Raw genomic sequence first — 15,065 nt, 5'->3', positions numbered from 1 at the left:
TCTCCTGCCTCAGCCTCCCGAGTAGCTGGGACCACAGGCGCCCACCACCTCGCCCGGCTATTTTTTTGTATTTTTTAGTAGAGATGGGGTTTCACAGTGTTAGCCAGGATGGTCTCGATCTCCTCACCTCGTGATCCGCCCGTCTCGGCCTCCCAAAGTGCTGGGATTACAGGCTTGAGCCACCGCACCCGGCCACAAGATTTTAAAAACTGAAAAACTACTGGGTTTTATTTCAGTTGCCATAAATGATACTGGTGTATTATATTTATTTTGCTTTGACCTTCACTCTTCTCATTATGAAATCATATTTAGGTTTTAGTTAACATTTAGTTACTTAATGCTGATACTATTGATTGTCACCCTTGATGATTTATGGTCCTGAAAGAAGGCTAAGACTGGGTCATTGAGACCCATGGATATGAATCAAGCTTTTCTTTTTCAATACAGTCACCCCAATCTGTTTCCCAGCCAAGCATTTCTATCAGAATTTGTAATAGGTAAAAAGATTAAACTAGACAAGCATGTGTTCAGAACAGGATGAAGAAAAGGGACCAGGAGCTCCATGAGTGGAGGATCCTGGAGTCATAAGACTGGGGGTACTTTAGTACAACCGGGTGATCACAGAGTCAAAGGGAATGAAAAGGACTAGACACCTTACTGGCATTCACAATTTTATAATAACAACCACAGTCTTACATAGAACCTTGCTCCTGTGGCATCAGCATTGCCTAGAAATTTGTCAGGAATGCAACTTCTCAGACCTCACCCCAGACATACAAAACCGGGCTCCACAGTTTAACATTATCCTCAGGTGATTTTCATATACACATTAAAGTCTGAGAAGCACTGCTCTAGCAGATCCCTGGGTAGAAACACACACACACACTCCATATCCTGATTTCTAAATGATATTGAATAATTTCTAGAAGTTAAGCATTTACTCTGAAGGAATTGTCTATCCTAGTAATAGCTCCAAATGAATTGTTCTTCTTAAAAAATAATTTGATGTAACAAAATCCCTTTGGTCTTGATCACACTTTTTGGCTGAGGAATAGGAATGGTAGCGTGGGAGGACTGCTGCCCACCTCGTGTTTTTAATAATGTGATGGTATTATCTTTAACTGCCAGAATGTTGTATTCAACTACAGGTTCAGTCTTATTTCTATCAAATACAAATAGTAGTATCTACATCAAAGGGTAATTATAGAATAGTTATACAAACATTTGGGCAACATCATCTCTACTAAGATTTCTAAACTTTTCCCTAAAGCTTTATTTAAAATTTGAAGGACTTAACTTACTTACTCATAGATTTATTGTTTATATTTACAGTGATAGTAGCAAATAATCTGTAGGTTTGTCTTGTTTGCACTGTAATTAAAAAATAGAATTTGAAGAAGTAACTTCTGTTTTCTTTGCATAGAGAAAATCTCTGCTGGCTTTAGAGAAGGAAGAAGAAGAAGAGAGAAGTAAAACTATAGAGAGTTTAAAGACAGCACTGAGGACAAAACCAATGAGGTAATTTTCCCTTGGAGAGCACTTTTTTTTTTTTTCTCTCCATCCTTCCTTTTTTTGCAAGAGTCAAACCTTCTAGGAAGTCTTAAGTTAAAACCATAAAATTAAACCATGAATAACATACTTTAATCATTAACATTTAATAGTTATTTTCTTCTGTGAAAAGGTATGCAGGCAGCCACTAGGATGGCTAGAAAAAAAAAGAGAGAGACTTTAGCAATGGCAAGTTAGTAGGCAAGAATGTAGAAAAATTGGAACCCTCATTCATTGCTGCTAGGAATGTAAAATTTTGAAGCCACTTTGGAAAAGGGTTTTAACAGTTTCTCAGAATGTTAAATATAGTGTTGCCATATGACTCAATAATTCTACTCCTAGGAATATAGCCAAGGGAAATGAAGACATGTCTCCCAAAAACGTGTATGCAAATGTTCATATCAGCATTATTCATGATAGCCAAGAGTGGAAATAACCCATATATTGATCAGCTGATGAATGGATAAATGAAATGTTATATATCCACATAATGGAAAATAATTTGGCTACAAAAAAAGGAATGAAGTACTGATACATGCTACAACATGAAATGACCTTGAAATATGCTAAGTGGAAGAAGCCAGTAACAAAAGAGACCACATACTGTATGATTCTATTTATATGAAATTTCCAAAATAGGCCAATCCATAGAAACAGAAAGTAGATTAGTGGTTGCCAGGAGCTGAGGAAGTGGGGAAAATGTTCTCTTTGGGTGATTAAACTGTTCTAAAATTAGCTAGTGTTGTTGGTCACACAGCTCTGTGAATATACTAAAAACTACTGAATTGTTCACTTTAAAAGGATGAATTTTATGGCATGTGAATTATTTCTCAATACAACTATTATTTTTTTTTAAAGATGGATAGACTTTCTGGCAATAGTGATTCATTTGCTCTCTGATAATCAGCTTCTGTGTTGTGCCTTCTGCACTTTCATTCCTTTAATGCCACTAGGATTTGGTGAGGTGTTGGGATTCTTATGTTTCATGAGCACAGGTACTATGAATGAAGCCAACTGGTTTAACAAGCTTGGCTATATCTGGGTCATGTGGTTGGGTGAAAAGGCTAGAAAATAAAGATTCCCTTTCTTTATTTGACTATAAAATGCAAACTAAGAAAAGTCCGATTCATGAAAAATACTATGTAGTTATATGACAGAGATCTAGACTATCCTGTGTCAGCATTTCTCTCAATTGTGTTCTGCACTCTCAGATGTCAATCGATATCCAAGCCTAAATACATTTGGAAAATTATCACATAAACAGGTTATGTTACTTCTGAACTTTTCGATGGCTTTAATATGTACATGTGCATTGTGAGTTAGTCTCATTGATTAACAGTAAGTGTAAGAAATACTAATAACGTTAAGTATTGCTTTATTATTGTATTCAGTACACAGAATATTGGGATTCCATGTAGCATGTCATATAAGAGAATAGTTTTGTTACAAAACCTTAGGGATGTAGATTATCATTTGTTCAACAAGCAGATATCCTGGAATTTAAGGAAGCTTTTGACTTTCATCGATAGGGTGTTTGGATCAGTGATCAGCACTTAAAAGTGCGTCAGCAGTCAACCTATAAAAGCACATGGGCCAGACATGGTCACTCACTATCCCAGCTACTTGGGAGGCTGAGACAGGAGATTTGCTTGAAGCCAGGAGTTCAAGACCAGTCTGGGCAACATAGCAAGTCTCCGTCTCTTAAAAAAAAAAAAAAAAAAGTTTTAAAAAAATTGACTGGGAACGCTGGCATGCACCTGTAGTCCTGGCTACTTGGGAGGCTGGGGTGGAAGGATCACTTGAGCCCAGGAGTTCAAAGCTACAGTGAGCTATGACAGAGCAAGATCCTGTCTCTCTTAAAAAAAAAAAAAAAAAGGATGGGGGGAGGGGGCATGAGAACTATATACTGAATAACACAGGAGCAGCAGATGATTTTAATCTAAGACAAGATATGTTTTCTGAGTATTCTCTTGCTTCTGATTTTTTTTTTTTTTTTTTTGAGGCGGAGTCTCGCTCTGTCGCCCAGGCTAGAGTGCAGTGGCATGATCTTGGCTCACTGCATTGCTTCTGATTTTTTATGAATATACGATCTGTTGTTTGGTTCTTTGTACCCATTGAGATACGTTTATCACAAATGGAGGGGTTTTTTTTTTCTCACTTTTGGTTAGACCTGACCATTGGGTCTGTGCCAAGGAAGAGGCAAAGAATGAAAAAGGCTTCATCAGTGTAAGGCTTTTGGCACTTTAGGAACTAAATCTTTCTTTCCTCCGCCCTCCAGACTTTTCTATTAGGGGCTATTATAAAACCCCAAAGGCACTTAAGTGTGGTGCGCTTCTCTTCATGACAGGTTTGTAACCAGATTCATCGACTTGGATGGCCTGTCGTGTATCCTCAACTTTCTAAAGACCATGGACTATGAGACCTCAGAGTCTCGAATACATACTTCTCTCATTGGCTGTATAAAGGCATTAATGAACAACTCTCAAGGCCGGGCTCATGTCCTGGCTCATTCTGAGAGTATTAATGTAATTGCTCAGAGTCTGAGCACAGAGAACATTAAAACAAAGGTGGCCGTGCTGGAAATCTTGGGCGCTGTGTGCCTGGTTCCCGGGGGCCACAAGAAGGTTCTACAGGCCATGCTGCACTACCAGAAGTATGCCAGCGAAAGGACCCGCTTTCAGGTGGGTGTTCCCTCGGCCTTCTTCACTCACCCCTTCTTTAAAGTCTGCTCAAACACGTGCTTTTCCTGTCCCTGAAGGGGGAACATTACTTGAGATGTCCCCTTGTGGTGATTACTCACAGTGTGACTTTAAACATTCCCTTCTTAGGTTTAAGAACCAGAGAATAGGGTATACTTTCAATAGTTGATCAATCTGGGCCTTTAGATTTGCAGAACTTGAAAATGTGGCCTTTCATCCTACATGTCATACAGCACACATCTTTTGAACCCACCAAACTGAGTGTTTCCTGAAAATTTTATAGCTTGCCATTCTTGAATTAGGATCAATACAAATAATTTTTCATATTTCACTATATTACTCAGATGTAAAAAGCAAGCAGAGGTAATGAAGCAAGGGCTTTTGTATACATGTATGTATCATGTAATAATTTTGAAATTAGAGTTTTTAGGACTGTTCTTAAGGAGAAAAAGGGTGGCTTTCTATGGGTCAGTGTAATCCTGACTAAACATAAGATTTTAAAAGTTAATTTTTGAGTATAAAAAAGTTCATAAAATGAACATAAGGTTAGTAATGTTTCAGTCCTTTGTTTTTATATTTATATTTTTGATAGACATTAATTAACGACTTGGATAAAAGCACTGGGCGGTATCGAGATGAAGTGAGTCTCAAGACTGCCATCATGTCCTTCATTAATGCAGTGCTCAGCCAAGGTGCAGGAGTGGTAAGAACCTTCTACAAATTAAAAATATATTGGTAAAGAATAATTTATAAAAAGTGATTATTATGTAGTCTAAAAACCACAAATACATATTTTATTGCCCTTTTATTTTCAGGAGAGTTTGGACTTTAGACTTCATCTTCGCTATGAATTTCTGATGTTAGGAATTCAACCTGTAATAGATAAATTAAGGGAACACGAAAATTCAACATTAGATAGGTAAGTCAGACTGTTATGATGTGAGAAAGTTTCGGTGTTTTCCATCTGTGTAATGCAGTGCCTCATCAAGTGCTGGCCTGTGGTTACTTGTGCCCTGTCTGTAACATAAAGAGCTTGTATCAGAATGTTAGTTCAGCTAATGATGTCTTTATAGTAAGACTTTGTTGATGAGGGAAGCAGCACATTATGTAGAAAACTTAATGTGGGTTTTAGCGTTAGACCTGAATTCATATCCTGTCCTAGTCCTGCCTCTTACTCCTGTGTATCCTGGTGAAGTTACTCAATTTTTCTGAATTTTGCTGTTTTTATAACTGCAAAAAAATAGTGCTGGTGGTGATGATGATAATGACAATTATTTTCCAGGACTGTTGTAAGAACTGACTATAAAACCTATGGAATCACTTAGCCCCTTTGATAGGCATTCTGTGAATGTTAATTTCCACTACCTGTTCATTTCCTTGTTTGCTATCATTTCACTATGTCTAAGCTATCCCAACTTGCTTTCAGAGCTTTTCGCTACCACGTCTCTCCTCTCCTGTATATTCATATACTCCAGCATGCTCTTCTTGATATTCTGTGAACATCTCAAAAACACTCTTGTATTAGGGCCTTTGCACTTGCTGTTTCCTCAGCTTCGAAATATCTTTTGCAGATGTCCAAATTGTTTGTTCCTTAGTTCCCTGGAGAGAGACCTGTTCTAACCATTGTGTGTACATTATTTACCTCACCTGCCATCATTTTCTATTTACTTTACATAAAATGTATCCTGGGTGTGTAGAATACATAGTAGGAGTTCAATAAATATGTGACTGAATAAATGAATGGCATGATCATTTCTTTTGTGATCTTTAATTCAGCTGGAAGTTAAGTATAGGTATATGGGCATGTTTTTCTATAAAGGGAATCCATAGTGGAATCTGAACTTGATTGCTTTTAAATTTAGTTTTAATTTAATAATTGCCTACTATATGCTAGGCATCCTAGACTTTTAAATTTTTCTCATATTGTGATCTGTTTCACTCAGGTGATATCTTTTTTACTTAGAAAGAACATGGTTAAGTTGAAGAATTCAAATTTTATTACATTGTTTCTTTTGAGATATCTCTGAAAAGTCAGGAAAAACCATGGTATTAATGTCCTCGGTCTTATGCACCTGTGTTTGTAAGATGTTCTACTTAATAACTTTTCTTTCATTATTTTTCAGGCATTTAGACTTTTTTGAAATGCTCCGAAATGAAGATGAATTAGAATTTGCCAAAAGATTTGAACTGGTACGTATGCTTACAATTATTCTGGTTTGACTCATCAGTTCACATTATTTGTCTTTGTGTGTTGTAGAGTCCACATGGACCAATTCTACCTAAAAGCAAAATCAACGCTCTGTTTTGTTTCCCAAGTGGCAGGATTAGCTTCTGTTTGCTTTGAGTTTACTTTACACTGGGGGGATTGAGGAACTTAGATGTTTGATTTGATTTCTTTTTCCTATAAAATAGGTTCACATAGACACAAAAAGTGCAACTCAGATGTTTGAGCTGACCAGGAAGAGGCTGACACATAGTGAAGCTTACCCACATTTCATGTCCATCCTGCACCACTGCCTCCAAATGCCTTGTAAGTGTGTTTGTGACTCACATGTGTGCTTCTGAATGTTTGGACATTGGCCAAAGGGTTCTGGCTCCTGCACAGTGCTGATTACATTGGATGCACACCAGGGATTCCAAGCCTTGGTTTTATGAAGCCAAGTATGTGTGTCTACACGGCTTAAGGGTTGTTACAAAATTTTTTCAATGAAACAAATTAAAATTTTGATTTAGGCCGGGCGCGGTGGCTCAAGCCTGTAATCCCAGCACTTTGGGAGGCCGAGACGGGCGGATCACGAGGTCAGGAGTTCGAGACTATCCTGGCTAACACAGTGAAACCCTGTCTCTACTAAAAAATACAAAAAAAAAAGCTAGCCGGGCGAGGTGGCTGGCGCCTGTAGTCCCAGCTACTTGGGAGGCTGAGGCAGGAGAATGGCGTAAACCCGGGAGGCGGAGCTTGCAGTGAGCTGAGATCCGGCCACTGCACTCCAGCCCGGGCGACAGAGCGAGACTCCGTCTCAAAAAAAAAAAAAAAAAAAAAAAAAAAAAAAAAAAAAAAAAAAATTTTGATTTTAAAAATAAAAAGTATGCCTTACAATCCGTTGAGAAAGGGGTAGAGGGTGCCTCTCAATCAAATAAATGATCATTGCATGTCAAAATTCCATACTTTGGGAAGCATTGGTGCAGATGTTATAAACATCTCTTTGGTTCGGTGTCTCTAAAGGGTGACCACCATTGACAAATATTTGTCCTAGCTTAGAAACAACTTGAAGATTTTTTTTCACTGTTCTTTTCTTTTTTAGACAAGAGGAGTGGCAACACTGTTCAGTACTGGTTACTACTAGATAGAATTATACAGCAGATAGTTATCCAAAATGACAAAGGACAGGACCCCGACTCCACACCTTTGGAAAACTTTAATATTAAGAATGTCGTACGAATGTAAGTCTTCTCTTATTCTGCTGCCTGTGAGATAATGGTGACAATGTAAGATATTTATTTTATCCTACTTCAGAGTAACAGCTGGGAGAGCCGAAATGTTCTAGGGGTCAAATATGAGTTACTATACACCTGCACTATATCTAAGTAACATCTGGTCTTAAATGGGTTTTAAGCATGCACTGACAATTTTCTCTGCAGTAGACTATTTTTGTACCTAGGGAGAATGCAGTTAGCAGTGGACCTTTTATATTTTTTGTAATAAATGCTCCTTGAACTCTTACACAGGTTGGTTAATGAAAATGAAGTTAAGCAGTGGAAAGAACAAGCGGAAAAAATGAGAAAAGGTAAATAATAAGGGCCTGATAAGAGAAGAGGCTGTGTTATTGGTTATTGGGTGACCTTGATTTCCATATATTTTGAAAATTTACATTGATGTTTCTTGACTTGGTACAAGCAGGCTTTCTTTTTCCATCTTTTAAGGGAATTTTGCACTGGGCTTCTTAAATTGAGCTATTTTAGTTGTCATACTGATTCTCAAATATCTTATCCTTTTATTATAATCATGTAAATGTTTTGAAAAGCTTATAGCATTTGCTGTTCAGTATTCCTTAAATCAAATTTTCTTAACTACTAATAATCCAAACCCTTCCCCTATCCGTCATGGCTCTTTAAATCATACTGGGTTTTAAGAAATATAATAAGGGACTTGAGGGATTATCCAAAATTTTAAAAGAGAAGAACAGGTCACTTGGTTTCAATAATCCAATTCTGTCCATGACCTTGATTTGGTACCAGTTATAAAAAGAGAAGTCATTCAGAAAACCAGTGACCATTGCTGAGATATGTGTTATGAAACATTAGCTGGCCAGCTATTAGTGTGTATTTGAATATGTCTTTGATATTAATCCTCAGTATCAAATGATAGGAGAGACATTTATGTCCATCAGTGTGCCAGCCATACAGAGAAATGTATGTGATTTTCCTTCCTGTTTTAAAATATTAGCAAATTGAAGTTGGCGCCTTTGTGGAAACAGTCATACTGCCAGCCACCATGCTCTCACCATACTGGTTAATTGACTTCCTTTTCCTTTTCCAAGTTATTCACTCACAGCCAATGAAATACAATAACGTTCACCCCAATATTTAATGTGCTGGAAAGCAGGTCCAAGAGATGCCTAAGCATTTCCTTTTCTTTCATCACATTTCCATTGAGCAGAAAAGCAGGGCCATAACTGGTATCAGAAAATACTAAATGTGAACTAACTGCTGTTATGTTACAAGTTCCTCATATGTATTCAGATTGCTCTCAAATAAGTGATACTGCACATGCATTTTTAAAAATAAATTTCAGAAACCGCTACAAAAATAATAGAAACATTGACTAAAAATCAGTGTAAAGGGATTAAACGAAAAAGAAAATAGTCAATGAGTGGATATTTTAGGAATACACTCTAGAGCATGGAGACTCAAGTGTGCAGGTTGAGGAGAGCACTTAGGATGTAAGCTTTCGAGTCATTCATTCATTCGTTCATTCGGTGAATACTTGTTGAATGCGTGTGTCAGACACTGTGCTGAGCTCTGGGTCGGAGTCTCAACTCTCCCCCTTACTAACTGTGGATGGGCTAAGTCATTTCCTCTCTTCTCCCCCAGTCTCCACCTTTGCAACCTGAGGATTAATCCTGACTCACAGCATGGTTGTGAAGATTAAATGGCAAAACAAATATAAGAACGTTAGTATAGTGTCTGGCACATACTAGTTGCACAATAAATGATAGCCACTGTTGTAGGATTTAGGTGGCTGAGATGGTGCAAAAGAAAATCACCAGTGTCAGTGGGAGGAACAGGTTGTTTTAATGTTTTAAAGTGAAATCATGGGTAGAGTCTAAAAGAGGAAAGATTATAGTTAAACGTTAGTTTTTTTTTTCCTAGAAGCTTCAGGTGACAAAATTGTATTAAAGAGGGCATATTTTGATAAAGTAGTCCAAATGTAGAAGTGATAAGGAGACAGAAGTTCTGTGGACCTAAAAGGTAGAAAATATTTGGGGAGAATTCTCTTTAGGGCAGCACACCCAGGAAGTGCTCAATAAAAGCTTAGTGACTGAATGGTAAATAGATACCATTTGTGGAGAGAGTCATTTAGGCTGGAGCTTCCCAAACCTGGCATACATCAGGATCATCTAAGCCCTATCATCTACATACAAAATAGACTTCTTGGAATAGTATCTGGGGAGTCTTGAAATGTTGAAACTTCTCAGGTAATTCTGAAATACAGCCAGCTTCATCAAAAGCTAATGACCAGTGAGAGGAAGGCAAGTTTCTAGTCCTGAAATTGTGAAAGAAGAATGAAATGGAGATAAAAGAAGGAAAATGGGATCTAGAGACGTCATTTTTAGATGTATTTCTAGAGAACTTAGGGAAGCAGCAACAGAGTGGTAGAAGTGGATTGTTGGCAAAATCCAGGGATTTTAGTGGCTTGAACTCCTCTCTGTAAACTCTAATTTGGGGGAACTCAGGAGAGAGAAGGTCAGAGATAGAGAAAACAAGAATTTAAATGTGTTACCAAATTTCAGAAATAGAGACCAGATCTATTAGTGTAGCTCTGCCCCAGTGGGTTATACCTCTAGTGGATTTATTGATATAAAAAGAATAGGAATTGGGGCCATGTATTTGAAATAAAAATCCGCAGCCTAAACTTTGTTAGTTCTCTTTTCCAAAATTCATCACGCCTTTCAGCAAGCTTATATTCATTGGCAATGTGAATATGCATTATGCTGAATTGGATGCCCTGTTTTATTATAACAGGATTGAGGAAGTCAGTAAAACTACAGCTGAGAGTCAATGTTTTTCTCCCCCATGTTACCATGATTCTCACGTTCTACTGACACCACTCCCTTTAAGATATTTAATACTGAGATAACATTTGCTTTCATATGTCTTAATAATTGTTTACTGAAAGCATAAAACACTTACTTCAAGTAGCCTTCTGAGGGGAGATGGGAGAAGTGACTCCCTCTGGGGACAAACCCTGGGTCTGAAGGCAGCTCTTCCTCACAGGTAAGATCCTCCCTTCCAGCCTTTCTGCTGGTTGGACGTGAGCTGGCAAACCTAACTCATAAAAGCCAAACTACTCTTTGTCTCATTTCTAATTTGTGAAAAGAGGCCATTTGAATATTTATTTTTTTCTTCATATTGCTAAAGAACCATTTTAATGACAAGATTCTGAATCAAGTACCAAATAGGTACCATTCTCCTCCACAAGTAGTCACTCTCAGACTTCTGTTTTGTATTTAGAACTGTTGAGTGTAGACTTCTTCAGTCTCTTTACAGAACCTAGTTAATAACATTGTTCATCCGAAGCTTACTCAAAGTACAAACATCGTTTAGCCTTGAGTTGCTCCCTTTGATGGAGAAGAGGAATAATATTTACCTAATAAAGATCCTCATAATCTCTGCCATCATCCTCAGTCAATTTTTTTTTTTAGAGAAAATGCTTCAGCTTTGAAGACTCTCCTGTTTTCTTGTCCAATTGTTTTCACGTGTAGAGCACAATGAGCTACAACAGAAACTGGAAAAGAAAGAACGAGAATGTGATGCCAAGACTCAAGAGAAGGAAGAGATGATGCAGACCTTAAATAAAATGAAAGAGAAACTTGAAAAGGAGACTACTGAGCATAAGCAAGTCAAGCAGCAGGTGGCAGACCTCACAGCACAGCTCCATGAGCTCAGCAGGGTGAGGTCTTCCGCTCAGCTCACGGGCAGCTGCCAAGGCCTCACTGACCCTAGAGCCCCTCACCCTTAAGTAGACAGTTTCATACTGGGGGAATAAAATCTGAAACGACTCATGATTAATCACAATTAGAAGAATCACTCCCTCTGCTATCATGTAGGCGGTTTGGGGGGTGCATTTTAAAATACTATACAAATCTAAGCGCAAAGGAAATTGTATTAGCTTCTTAAAGTGAAAACTGACTTCATGAAAACCAGACTGTCTGTGATGGTGCAAGAAGTGAGAGAGATATGAATGCATCCCAGACAAGTACTTGAGTGTCAGATACAAAAGGTTGACGCAATGGAGTCCATGAAGGCCCAAAAGAGTCCATTCGACTTTACCAATCTTTGTAAACATTCTCAGAAGGGTGAATTTCTCTATAATATACATTTCAGGCAAAGTTACAGACTCTCAAATTATTCAATGAATTTACTTCTTCCAATGATCTTTTCTTTTCCTATTTTTATCTTTTCAGAGGGCCATCTGTGCTTCAATCCCAGGTGGACCCTCACCTGGAGCACCAGGAGGGCCCTTTCCTTCCTCTGTGCCTGGATCTCTCCTTTCTCCCCCACCACCCCCACCTCTACCAAGTGAGATGCTTCCCCCTCCACCACCTCCCCTCCCTCCAGGAGGCCCTCCTCCTCCCCCAGGGCCTCCTCCCTTAGGGGCAGTCATGCCACCTCCTGGTGCTCCAATGGGCCTGGCACTCAAGAATAAAAGCATTCCTCAGCCCACAAATGCCCTGAAATCCTTCAACTGGTCTAAACTGCCTGAGGTAAGCCATTTGTTCCAATTTTCCCTCTAATGGATAGCATTAGCAGCTCACTGTGTTGTCACTGAAAGGAAAAACAGCCCTGGCTGTTCAATGATTTCATTTTCTAGTGTGGACCCAGGGTTCTCACTAGCTCAAATATTTAAGTGATAAAGCTTCTGAAATAAATGACACATTGTTTGAAACCCACTTACTCTAAGTGTCTGGTAGACTGAAAAATTTGGGATAGAAGCACTTTTTAAATAACCATGCCTGTTCGTTTTATGTATAACTATAAACTATAGCACTTATTACATTGATGTTTCTAGAACAAACTGGAAGGAACAGTATGGACCGAAATTGATGATACAAAAGTCTTCAAAATTCTAGATCTTGAAGACCTGGAAAGAACCTTCTCTGCCTATCAAAGACAGCAGGTAACAGCATATGCCCTCCAGACACCAAAAAGGTAGAAAAATCATGTCTTATGCATGATCCCTGGCCCATCAGCCATGGCCATGATGTGACAGGCATATGAATTCTAGGCTGTTGGATCTATCCTGTGCATGTCCATGTCTCTGTCCAAGTGCCTGTCAGTTGTATGTGAACAGTTGAAGGTATATAAGCTCCTTGTTAGGGAGTTTCATATCTGGTATATGTCTAAGACCTTGTCTCTATTGGTGTAAAGAGTTTTGTATGCTGTCACTTGTATTTAATCAAAATGGTTCACCAGGAGAAAGTAGAAGAGTTAAATAACTTAAATTGTCACCCCACAGTGTTTGTATCTAAAGCTATTTTGGTTCATCTGAATTTTTAAAAAATACATATCAAATGGTTACCATTTGAAGCAGAATGCTTTGTGAAATGGATGGAATTTTGAGAAGTATGAAGGTTTTTAAATGACTATAATTTGGCCAGTAGATGGAACTTAGGAGTTTTTACTATATGTCATGAACAGAAGTGGGGTTGTAAAGGCTGAACAAGTGGGGAGATGGCAGTGGTGCAAATAGGACCAGAGACGCTACTGAAAAGTGAGCAAAGCTTTTGTAATAGTAGCAAAAGCATGTGATTTGGTGCCTGCTGGTGCTCCACGTTGACAGGCATCACTATGTGAGTCCCGGCATTGTGATAGAGCCTCTTAAAGTTAGACCACAAGAGAATGCAGCAGGGTGGCCAAGTCTGGAGAGTTTCAGAAGAAAAAAGAAAAGGTGGAGTAGGATCCCAAATCATCAAAGTCTTGAGAAGAGAAAACTTGAGTCCAGTAGTGTGAGAAGAAAGATTCTTAAGTATGACTGAAGAAGAGGAATGATGGGGAGAGCAGAGTTCATCCTAAACAGGAACACATGAATGCTGGGCCTCTTACGGGGCTTTCCTTGGGCTTTACTGAGAGGCCCTTAACTCCCAGATGAATCATGGGTGGAGCATCCTTAAACAAGCAGCAGACTTCCTAGTTGGTTTCCTTGGCTTAGTCCCCAAGAAAGAGTGTATCAGAAAAGAAGTACTGAGCACCAAAAGAGTAGATGGACTCAGGCTAGGGGGAGAAACAAAAACTAAGGGTTTTTTCTTTCATTTTGTTTTGTTTTTCAAAATGGCCTTTGATACATCTGAAATGGGCGGGGGCGGGGGGAGGAAGCCAATATTTAAGTGAACATTTTCCCTTAAGAAAGGGAAAGCTTTTCTGTAATGTGTTTTATGCTAGTTTAATAAAATACAAAAATAGAGGCAGTTGCCTGCCATAGTGACATGAACCCTTAAAACAGGAGCCCTCAGCTGCCCACCCCTACTGTAAGTAGAAAGGCAAACTTGGGTAATGTTATACACACCAAATAAGGGAAAATGGAAAAAACACAATGAAGATAAGGCATTGGCCAATAGAAAGCAAAACAATTTATCTTTCAAAGGACAAAAGTTGTCTTTAGAGTCCTCGTGTGGCAGGGACTGTGACCAGACTCATTCCTGATTGGCTGCAACATGCTGCCTCTTTGTCTGTCTGCTGTCCTGAGAAGGTGTCTCCTTGGCCTTGACATGGAATCTTGAGCCATTGTAGCAAATTTCCTGATAATTCAAATAATCTTCTAACCTGGCTACGTGTCCCATTGCTTTCCCACTTCAGTTTTGATCACTGATACTGTTCCGTGCCGGTTGCCTAATATGAAGATTTAAGAACGTTCAGAAGTAAATTAAAGGAAAGAAAAGCAACAGTTGTTCCAAATTATGCTATTCAAGTGGGTTGCATTGCTATGCATGTGGGTTGCATTTATTATAAAGGCAGGTGGTTGAAAGACCTAAGTTTACAAGACTCATAATTAACTGGCTTTCAGCAGAAGGTGCAGAAGGATACTGCCAAAATGCTCTGGGACAAATATGTGGACAGTTCTCAAGAGCTCTGGGAGACAAGATTGCAGAAAGCCTAGCAATTGGGTAATTGTCTCCTAGCAACCAACACTGTTTAAGTAATCAGTAGGCATTCCAGTCAGGAGAGTCCAGAACATTTCAGTTATACTTAACACTAAGTAGACCAGTAAGTAGAATCAGTTGTGACCATATTTTCAATAGCACTTCCTGGAGAAAAATTTCAGCATACCTGATCAGCTTGAGTAATTCAAGTAGGTTTTCCCTTTTGGTACAAGAATTTGAAATGAGAATTTTTAAACTATAAATATATTTTCTAAATAAGGATAATTTGACCCATTTTATTGAATTTACTGAATTCTGATAGAAAATCCAAAGATGTGGACACTGTAGTTGGAATATATAGGACACAGTAAAGGAAATGGGGCCCCTGTCATTGAATGTCCCCTTATCTCATGACCAATGGGAATACTCAAGACCTATGCATTTTCATCTCAGTCTTGGC

The 15,065-nt window shown here is 38.6% G+C and overlaps 1 protein-coding gene across 3 annotated transcripts in view; it reads left to right on the top strand.

Annotated features, from left to right (window-relative positions):
* The window catches only part of DAAM1 (dishevelled associated activator of morphogenesis 1), a 182,864-nt gene that overhangs the window by 130,545 nt on the left and 37,254 nt on the right, over positions 1 to 15,065 (top strand). For all 3 annotated transcript variants that reach the window (XM_010376028.2, XM_030930783.1, XM_030930784.1), the window contains exons 5-15: positions 1,424 to 1,518; positions 3,896 to 4,229; positions 4,840 to 4,950; positions 5,063 to 5,166; positions 6,371 to 6,437; positions 6,660 to 6,777; positions 7,550 to 7,688; positions 7,974 to 8,032; positions 11,231 to 11,418; positions 11,933 to 12,232; positions 12,538 to 12,645. In XM_010376028.2, coding sequence (XP_010374330.1) covers positions 1,424 to 1,518; positions 3,896 to 4,229; positions 4,840 to 4,950; positions 5,063 to 5,166; positions 6,371 to 6,437; positions 6,660 to 6,777; positions 7,550 to 7,688; positions 7,974 to 8,032; positions 11,231 to 11,418; positions 11,933 to 12,232; positions 12,538 to 12,645 — 1,623 coding nt within the window. The remainder of the gene's footprint in view (positions 1 to 1,423; positions 1,519 to 3,895; positions 4,230 to 4,839; positions 4,951 to 5,062; positions 5,167 to 6,370; positions 6,438 to 6,659; positions 6,778 to 7,549; positions 7,689 to 7,973; positions 8,033 to 11,230; positions 11,419 to 11,932; positions 12,233 to 12,537; positions 12,646 to 15,065) is intronic.

Source organism: Rhinopithecus roxellana, chromosome 5, assembly GCF_007565055.1.
Source record: "Rhinopithecus roxellana isolate Shanxi Qingling chromosome 5, ASM756505v1, whole genome shotgun sequence".
Taxonomy (NCBI): Eukaryota; Metazoa; Chordata; class Mammalia; order Primates; family Cercopithecidae; genus Rhinopithecus; species Rhinopithecus roxellana.
This window is presented reverse-complemented; position numbering and strand designations above follow the sequence as displayed.